Here is a 10,672-nt window from a genome sequence, read left to right as displayed (position 1 = left end):
GGGGTTACAGCACAGAGGGCGGGGTTACAGCTCAGAGGGTGGGGCTACAGCTCAGAGGGCGGGGTTACAGCTCAGAGGGCGGGGCTACAGCTCAGAGGGCGGGGTTACAGCTCAGAGGGCGGGGCTACAACTCAGAGGGCGGGGCTACAGCTCAGAGGGCGGGGCTACAGCTCAGAGGGCGGGGCTACAACTCAGAGGGCGGGGTTACAGCTCAGAGGGAAAGTAAGTCAACCACACTCTGGACACAGGTTACAGCTCAGAGGGCGGGGCTACAGCTCAGAGGGAGGGGTTACAGCTCAGAGGGCGGGGTTACAGCTCAGAGGGAGGGGTTACAGCTCAGAGGGCGGGGCTACAACTCAGAGGGAGGGGTTACAGCTCAGAGGGAGGGGTTACAGCTCAGAGGGCGGGGCTACAACTCAGCGGGAGGGGTTATAGCTCAGAGGGAGGGGTTACAGCTCAGAGGGCGGGGCTACAACTCAGAGGGAGGGGTTCCAGCTCAGAGGGAGGGGTTACAGCTCAGAGGGCGGGGCTACAACTCAGAGGGAGGGGTTATAGCTCAGAGGGAGGGGTTACAGCTCAGAGGGCGGGGCTACAACTCACAGGGAGGGGTTATAGCTCAGCGGGAGGGGTTACAGCTCAGAGGGCGGGGCTACAACTCACAGGGAGGGGTTATAGCTCAGCGGGAGGGGTTGCAGCTCAGAGGGTGGGGTTACAACTCAGAGGGAGGGGTTATAGCTCAGAGGGCGGGGCTACAACTCAGAGGGCGGGGCTACAACTCAGAGGGAGGGGTTACAGCTCAGAGGGCGGGGCTACAACTCAGAGGGAGGAGTTACAGCTCAGAGGGAGGGGTTACAGCTCAGAGGGTATGATTGAGTTTCTACATGCATTCAATCAGTCATTCAGTCGTGGTTAGCCACTCAGCCCCTTGTGGCGGCTCAAAGGCATGGCACCATGGTGAGTTCTGCCCCTCCTGTCCCTCAGTGGACATAACTACAGTAGGGGGGTCAGGGGACAGAACCATAACCCTCCCCCAGGAAGAATCACACTGTTCCAGTGGAGTAGTTGAGGGTTAAGTGCCTTGCTGCTCAAGGCTACTTCAGCTGTGGTTGTTTAGGGAGGAGAGCATTATATATTCACATTATTCATTCATATTTATTCATTTGAGTCCACAGACAGAAGCATGAATAACTAACAGCTCAGAGGGAAATTAAGCTAACAAGCACAGGACTCTCTGGGGACAGACACATGGGGTCACGCTCAGAGGCTCTGAGCAGATCATTTCCTTTTTTAAAGCCCTTGTTTACCATGGGTAGATTTAGGGAGCAAGGATGTTCTTTTTCAGCAACCCCCTTGTTCAAACACACGTTTCCACACATTCACACCTGGGAGCTACAGAGCAGCTCCGCTGGAGCAGGTGGGCGTTAAAGTGCCTTGCTCAAGGGCACGGAGGGGAGAGCGTTATTCATTCACTTCTCCTGCTCTGATTTTCCAATTTGGGGATTGAAGCCACCTTTCTAACCTGTAAGGCAACCACTGACACGCCCCATAGGGGAGGATTTAAACAAACCAGCAACGCAGCTAATTATATTACCCTTGTCTTTCTAGGCAACAAGGAGTGTGTGTTTGGGAGGAATATTTTGTGTATTTTATGTCTCAACTATATTAGTCTATTACAGATCCAGCTCGTTTTCATTTAATTATGCCTTGTCTCCACTAGCTCCATGTCCAGCCTGGCAGGGGCTAGCCATGGTCTAGCATGGTATGGAATGGTTGGTTTTGTGTCTCCATTGCATTTCTTGTAAACTCTCCAGTTGCGAGGCCACCTTTCAAAATTCACACCACCGACTGTGGTACACAAGCTGAACCGTGACGATACAACAGCCCCAGCCGGGGTCCAGCCAGGTCTGGCCAGGTTGTGAAAAACAATATAGACGCTCACTGTGTGCCAGACAGGCCATAGTATGGTTAACCCTGGCTAGTGGAGACTATACCAGGCTATAAGTCTATTGGGTTTGTATAATTAGGTGTAATATTTGGTTAATGCAATCATGCAGAAGAAACTTTTTCAGATAAGGTCTTATGACCAGACCATATTTGTGAATATTATTGCGAAATAAGTAATTTACGGCGACAACAACATATAAACAATAGCTAACGAAAATAAACAATAGCTAACAAAAAAATAATCATGATAATCATGATCTTGGTCTCCATGGTAACGAGTGTGGTTGTCACCGTTGTGTCTTCTAGCCTCATCTTCCCCGGCGTGAGGCTCTCCTCGGACGCCCAGTTCAGTGACTTCCTGGATGGCCTTGGCCCCGCCCAGCTGGTTGGACGACAGACGCTGGCCACTCCCTCTATGGGTAGGTGTTAAAAAGCGACCACAATTGAAGCCTATTGTTACTCATTGGCAAAGACAGAACAGAAAACATCACCGTTCACCTATTACAGTTGTTTCTGATCTTGACTCTAACTTTAACCACACTGGAGAGGAGAGCTCAGGTAGACATGGGAAAAACGTTTCTTTGTGATACATCTTTTACCTTTCTTAGGTGAAAACCATTTACTGTAACCCCTTATTAGCTAAATGTCCCTGTTAGCATAACATAGCCTATCTGATAGCGCGTCTGATACAAGTGTCAGGGTTTTAGTCGCCGTGTCGTGTGTGTGACCTCTCCTGTGTCCTGTTAGTCATGATGACGTGACCTCTCCTGTGTCCTGTTAGTCATGCTGTGACCTCTCCTGTGTCCTGTTAGTCATGACGTGACCTCTCCTGTGTCCTGTTAGTCATGCTGTGACCTCTCCTGTGTCCTGTTAGTCATGACGTGACCTCTCCTGTGTCCTGTTAGTCATGCTGTGACCTCTCCTGTGTCCTGTTAGTCATGCTGTGACCTCTCCTGTGTCCTGTTAGTCATGACGTGACCTCTCCTGTGTCCTGTTAGTCATGCTGTGACCTCTCCTGTGTCCTGTTAGTCATGCTGTGACCTCTCCTGTGTCCTGTTAGTCATGACGTGACCTCTCCTGTGTCCTGTTAGTCATGCTGTGACCTCTCCTGTGTCCTGTTAGTCATGCTGTGACCTCTCCTGTGTCCTGTTAGTCATGCTGTGACCTCTCCTGTGTCCTGTTAGTCATGATGACGTGACCTCTCCTGTGTCCTGTTAGTCATGCTGTGACCTCTCCTGTGTCCTGTTAGTCATGCTGTGACCTCTCCTGTGTCCTGTTAGTCATGACGTGACCTCTCCTGTGTCCTGTTAGTCATGCTGTGACCTCTCCTGTGTCCTGTTAGTCATGACGTGACCTCTCCTGTGTCCTGTTAGTCATGCTGTGACCTCTCCTGTGTCCTGTTAGTCATGCTGTGACCTCTCCTGTGTCCTGTTAGTAATGACGTGACCTCTCCTGTGTCCTGTTAGTCATGACGTGACCTCTCCTGTGTCCTGTTAGTCATGCTGTGACCTCTCCTGTGTCCTGTTAGTCATGCTGTGACCTCTCCTGTGTCCTGTTAGTCATGCTGTGACCTCTCCTGTGTCCTGTTAGTCATGCTGTGACCTCTCCTGTGTCCTGTTAGTCATGACGTGACCTCTCCTGTGTCCTGTTAGTCATGACGTGACCTCTCCTGTGTCCTGTTAGTCATGACGTGACCTCTCCTGTGTCCTGTTAGTCATGATGACGTGACCTCTCCTGTGTCCTGTTAGTCATGATGCTGTGACCTCTCCTGTGTCCTGTTAGTCATGCTGTGACCTCTCCTGTGTCCTGTTAGTCATGATGCTGTGACCTCTCCTGTGTCCTGTTAGTCATGATGCTGTGACCTCTCCTGTGTCCTGTTAGTCATGATGATGTGACCTCTCCTGTGTCCTGTTAGTCATGATGCTGTGACCTCTCCTGTGTCCTGTTAGTCATGACGTGACCTCCTGTGTCCTGTTAGTCATGACGTGACCTCTCCTGTGTCCTGTTAGTCATGACGTGACCTCTCCTGTGTCCTGTTAGTCATGATGATGTGACCTCTCCTGTGTCCTGTTAGTCATGACGTGACCTCTCCTGTGTCCTGTTAGTCATGATGCTGTGACCTCTCCTGTGTCCTGTTAGTCATGATGATGTGACCTCTCCTGTGTCCTGTTAGTCATGATGACGTGACCTCTCCTGTGTCCTGTTAGTCATGATGACGTGACCTCTCCTGTGTCCTGTTAGTCATGATGATGTGACCTCTCCTGTGTCCTGTTAGTCATGACGTGACCTCTCCTGTGTCCTCTTAGTCATGACGTGACCTCTCCTGTGTCCTGTTAGTCATGACGTGACCTCTCCTGTGTCCTGTTAGTCATGATGTGACCTCTCCTGTGTCCTGTTAGTCATGACGTGACCTCTCCTGTGTCCTGTTAGTCATGATGATGTGACCTCTCCTGTGTCCTGTTAGTCATGATGACGTGACCTCTCCTGTGTCCTGTTAGTCATGATGCTGTGACCTCTCCTGTGTCCTGTTAGTCATGATGCTGTGACCTCTCCTGTGTCCTGTTAGTCATGATGCTGTGACCTCTCCTGTGTCCTGTTAGTCATGACGTGACCTCTCCTGTGTCCTGTTAGTCATGACGTGACCTCTCCTGTGTCCTGTTAGTCATGACGTGACCTCTCCTGTGTCCTGTTAGTCATGATGCTGTGACCTCTCCTGTGTCCTGTTAGTCATGATGCTGTGACCTCTCCTGTGTCCTGTTAGTCATGATGACGTGACCTCTCCTGTGTCCTGTTAGTCATGATGCTGTGACCTCTCCTGTGTCCTGTTAGTCATGATGACGTGACCTCTCCTGTGTCCTGTTAGTCATGATGCTGTGACCTCTCCTGTGTCCTGTTAGTCATGACGTGACGTGACCTCTCCTGTGTCCTGTTAGTCATGACGTGACCTCTCCTGTGTCCTGTTAGTCATGATGCTGTGACCTCTCCTGTGTCCTGTTAGTCATGATGACGTGACCTCTCCTGTGTCCTGTTAGTCATGACGTGACCTCTCCTGTGTCCTGTTAGTCATGACGTGACCTCTCCTGTGTCCTGTTAGTCATGATGACGTGACCTCTCCTGTGTCCTGTTAGTCATGACGTGACCTCTCCTGTGTCCTGTTAGTCATGACGTGACCTCTGACCTCTGTTACTCAGGTGACATCCAGATCGGCATGGTGGACAAGAAAGGAGCTCTGGAGGTGGAGGTCATCAGAGCCCGTGGCCTTGTGGGAAAAGCAGGTTCCAAGTCACTGCCAGGTAACGTCGCTCTCTAGAGACACTACTGTCCTGCACGGCCAAGAAACGCAAGAGAACATGATCTACAATCATTTGACTGAAATCATTATCTCTAATCTCTTTTTCTCTCCCCACAGCGCCGTATGTAAAGGTCTACCTTCTGGAAAACGGAGCCTGCATAGCCAAAAAGAAAACGAAAGTAGCAAGAAAGACCTTGGACCCTCTTTACCAGCAGCAACTGCCGTTTGAGGAGAGTCCAGGAGGGAAGGTCTTGCAGGTAAACCTATCATTGGGGTCGGAGTGGGAGGGAGGGCACTGGGATCACAATGACAACATCAAGATATAGCAATAACGAACTTACTGTTCACTTTGATGTTCTTTATTTATTAAAACATCAAGCTAGCAATAAGCCACGTACTGTTCACTTTGATGTTCTTTATTAAAACATCACAATTAGCCCAATAGAGAGAGAACCACACACACACACACACACACACACACACACACACACTACATCCTAATATCCCAGTATACAATATATTATCAACGTGCACACGCACAATTAACAATCAAATACAACAGTCAGCCAGCCACTCACTCACTCACTCACTCACTCACTCACTCACTCACTCACTCACTCACTCACTCACTCACTCACTCACTCACTCACTCACTCACTCACTCACTCACTCCCTCACTCACTCACTCACTCACTCACTCACTCACTCACTCACTCACTCACTCACTCACTCACTCACTCACTCACTCACCCACTCACTCACTCACTCACTCACTCACTCACTCACTCACTCACTCACTCACTCACTCACCCACAGTTAGCTTCTCTGCCCCTTGTGGCGGTTCACAAGCATGGCATCAGATCAGTTCAATGTATGTGAGAAGCTTCACCTCCATGACACTGTGTACTGTGTCCTTATTGCTCTCATATCAGTCAATATCACCATAGGGGCACATTCATGACAACTCTGTGTAATAATTATATGTCATATTTTGACCAATGGTTTGTGTCTTGTGTACCCCCCCCCCCCCCCTACAGATCATAGTCTGGGGAGACTACGGACGAATGGACCATAAATCCTTTATGGGAGCAGTTCAGATACTCTTAGACGAGCTGGACCTGTCCAACATGGTGATTGGCTGGTTCAAGCTCTTTCCTCCTTCCTCATTGGTGGACCCTACGTTGGCCCCCCTGACAAGAAGAGCTTCCCAATCCTCATTGGACAGCTTCTCCCGCTCATAGCAGCGCGTGGACTGATTAAGCATTGTTGTAGCAGCCGGTGTTGCAGGCACAGGCCACGCCCCCAAGTTACACTGCATGCTCGATGTTGTGTCTTCTCAAGCCTGTTCCTCGGGGAACCAACGTGGTCCTGTGTTTTGAGCAAAAAAAAACGCTGCACGCTTGGTGCAGCGTGGGGCGAAGTGTGCCGGCGGAGCGCCTGGCGGTCTGGAAAACCAGGCGTCGCTGCTGTTGATGTTGGAGGAAGCCGGAATGAACTCCTTAGCACGAGGAATCTGTCAATTCCAGGTTTTCATCCAATTCCAAGCCATGGGGGGTCGGTACCGAGAACCCGCTAGATGAGTTCTACCGAAGCCCTTTTTTCCAATGAAAAAGAAATGTTTTGTTTTTATTTATTGATTTATTTATTTTTGTTTTATTTATTTATTAATTTCTTTTTTCTTTTTTCGATGTCAATTTACTTGTACCTGAATGGGGGGGGGGGGGGGGGGGGGGTGACAGAAAGCTTGGTCACGCCACGCCAACAGACCTAGCTAGCCGTGCAGATGGAGCGCTGGATACCATTACATCCGGAGAGGGCGTGTATCTCCACCGCGCTCTCCCAGAAACAGAGACACATTAGCTCATGGGTTCACCGTACCTGCTGAACCAAGCCACAGAGGGAGCTCAACCAGAGACACTTTCACCTTAATCAAAGGCAATACTGAAGTGGCTACCGTTTAGGCTCCAACCTTAACGATCAGAACCTAAACTAACTTCTACCGTCTAGGCTCCGTAATGATCAGAACCAAGCCTAACTTCTACCGACTAGGATCCTACCTTAACGATCAGAACCCACACCAAGACTAACTTCTACCGACTAGGATCGTTAACGATCAGAACCAAGGGTAATTTCTACCGTCTAGGCTCCTTAACGATCAGAACCAAGAGTAACTTCTACCGTATAGGCTCCTTAACGGTCAGAACCAAGAGTAACTTCTACCGTCTAGGCTCCTTAACGGTCAGAACCAAGAGTAACTTCTACCGTCTAGGCTCCTTAACGGTCAGAACCAAGAGTAACTTCTACCGACTAGGATCCTACCTTAACGATCAGAACCCACACCAAGACTAACTTCTACCGTCTAGGCTCCTACTGTACCTTAACGATCAGAACCCACACCAAGACTAACTTCTACCATCTAACATCATTCTTTCTCTGTTGATATATTGTATGGAATTTAAATGAGGAAAATCTAAAGAATTTTCTTTTTTTTTTCTTTTTTATATTATTATTATTTTGCATGGACACAAATTTAGCTGAATAATAAATAAAAGAAAATAACAATAATAATAAAGAAAATTATTTTCTTGAGGCTGCAACTTGCAAAAAAAGATGAAGAAAAACTAATAAAACAGATCAGCCATTTTCAACAATTTCTATTATTTTTAAAGATAAATTTCACTAGTGCATGGTTTTCAAGGGGAGTGAATGCAACAGCGTGATTAAAAAAAAATCAAAAAAAATAAGAAGAAAAGGAAAAAAAGACACATTGTTTATCATTCTTTAGACCATTCATTAGTCTGTGTTTTGCAGACGTGCAGAAAAGGGAAATTTTAAAGGAATATTTTAGGGAGTTATTTATCAAAAAAGAAAAAGAAATACTGTTTATGTGACAAAGAGTGATGATGAAAATAAATGTAAATGATTTATTTCATTGTAAAAGGCACAACGCCTTCTAAAGATAAACATTATGTGCAAATTGTACATGTTTCTCTCTCCTCCAGGGTCCATCCATTGCTACCATTGTTCAATTCCCTGATATCGTCCAGATTCGAGGACTGTTGGTTATTTTACAGTTCCGTATTGTTTTAAAAGTATGTATTTTGATTTGGTTTGGTTTGTTTAGAACGAGCATGTTGAAAAGGGATTTTCTGCAACATGGCTTGGGCTCACCTGACAGTAACTCAGCATGTTTTGATAAAGATGATATTTGGACTTTTTGCAGTTTATTGTACAGTGCATGTCAACATCCTTCCTTTTCTCTCACCTCACCTTAAAATCAATTCTACAGCAAATTAGTTACCAGGTCTTTCTCAGCTGGTTATTGAAGTTTTAACAAACATTCCACCCCCCCTCCTCCCCCCGAGATCATATTTTAGTTTAAGTTTTTGAGAAAAAGAAAAAAAAATCCAAGAGTGACATGGAAACTAATTTTATATTTAATGGAGGTTGACAAAACAGTCGTGATTGCAAGTGTATTTTCTTTCAGTATTGTTGACTAACATGCAAAAATAATCTGTATTGGTTGGTTAAGAGGTTTATTATACCCAATCAAGAGGCAGAGAGCGTCTGTTGCTGAGTAATTCCATTTCCCAGGCTGTTGTGAGGATGAGGTCAAAGGTCAAATAACAAGGGATATTGCCACACAAAATGCTTTTTCTTTTTCTTTTCTTCTCGTTCGATGAAAATAAAAATTAATTTACTATATTTTTGTTAGTTTATTTAAAAGCCAAGACCAGTTTATTTTTTATTTTCTATTTTTAGTAATTATTATTAAATGCTTCTCGCGTCTGGGAAGTGTATAAATCTTATAGTTGCAGTACGTCTGAATGAAAATGAAATCGAGGCATTATTCCTTTTCAGCGGTAAGATGATACGTTTTAATGTCACATTGAGAAGCCTTGTTGCTGTTAAACAAGCTATATATTTTTCATTTTGAGTTCCATTGTACATAATTACCTTTAGATGTCAGGATTTGAATTAACAAGCTAACATCAATAGATAATATTTTGGAACAGGAATAATGCCTCCTGCGACGACAAAGACATAATATGTTATTTATCCTTTTGAATGCCTTTTCATTTAATTTTTTTGGTGCAATGTGTTAATTCCGAGGCTATGTCTTGGTAAAGTATGGTTGAGTACAGAGATTTATGTAAGTTATTTTTCAAATTAAAAATTAAAAAAATGGATATTACACTGATGCTGAGTGTCGCGGTGTCAATGAGACGATGATCGGTGTGGCGATCACTGCACACACACACACACACGTACATAGACACCCATGTATATACACACAGACACATACACACACACATACATAGACACTCATGTATATACACACGCACACATACACACACGTACATAGACACTCATGTATATACACATACACACACACGCATACATAGACACTCATGTATATACACATACACACACACACATACACACACACACATGTACATAGACACTCATGTATATACACGCGCACACATACACACACATACGTACATAGACACCCATGTATATACTGTACACACAGACACATACACACGCATACATAGACACTCATGTATATACACACGCACACATACATAGACACTCATGTATATAGACACAGACACTTACACACACACACACACACATACATAGACAAGCATGTACTGTATATACACATGCACACATGCACACATACACACACACACATACATAGACAAGCATGTACTGTATATACACATGCACACATACACACACACACACACACTCATGTATATGTAACGGATGGTCTTCCGATGTTGTTGTGAAGTGACTGGGGTGAGTAGCGGTGCTAAGGGTTAAACTCACTCTCATCCTCAAAAGACACATAGACACGTTACAAAGCAGTGAGTTCACTTCTTGGTATAGCGGTCTGTGCTGTTGCCCACGGCGTGGGAGACCCGGGTTCGAAACTCCCTCAGGGCATCGAAGTTTAAGGTGACGATGTCACAACCGTTACATATATACACACGGACACATACTGTACACATGTACAAATAAACCTCTTGATTCTTGTACATAGACACTCATGTATATACCCACGCACACATACACACACACACACGTACATAGACACTCATGTACAGTACATACACACGCACACATACACACACACACACACACACTCATGTATATACACACAGACACATACACACACATATACATACACACACATATACACACACACACACACACACATACAGACACTCATGTATATACACACAGACACATACACACACATACACACGTACATAAAGAGTGAAGTGATATTATATGAACAATGCAGTCAAAGTAATAATGGGCCTAAATGATTCCTCATTTGAAAGCCGCTGCCCTGAGACGGAAGGAAGCAGCAGGCCTACGAGAGGCTCTTCAGGGTCACAGCAGGTCACAGCAGGCCTACGA

At 45.8% G+C, this 10,672-nt stretch overlaps 1 protein-coding gene across 1 annotated transcript in view; it reads left to right on the top strand.

Moving 5' to 3' along the window:
• Nucleotides 1–6,477, top strand: part of rims2a (regulating synaptic membrane exocytosis 2a) — a gene marked incomplete at both ends in the record, with an annotated part of 193,252 nt that extends 186,775 nt beyond the window's left edge. Inside the window, 4 exons of the mRNA XM_084336575.1 lie at nt 2,251–2,363; nt 5,136–5,237; nt 5,354–5,493; nt 6,274–6,477. Of these exons, the coding sequence (XP_084192701.1) occupies nt 2,251–2,363; nt 5,136–5,237; nt 5,354–5,493; nt 6,274–6,477 (559 nt within the window). The remainder of the gene's footprint in view (nt 1–2,250; nt 2,364–5,135; nt 5,238–5,353; nt 5,494–6,273) is intronic.
• Between the last annotated feature and the right edge of the window lie 4,195 nt (nt 6,478–10,672).

Source organism: Notolepis coatsorum (assembly GCF_963971535.1).
Source record: "Notolepis coatsorum genome assembly, chromosome: 19".
Classification (NCBI taxonomy): Eukaryota; Metazoa; Chordata; class Actinopteri; order Aulopiformes; family Paralepididae; genus Notolepis; species Notolepis coatsorum.
Note: the sequence above shows the minus strand (reverse complement) of the source record. Positions and strands in the feature narration are given on the sequence as shown.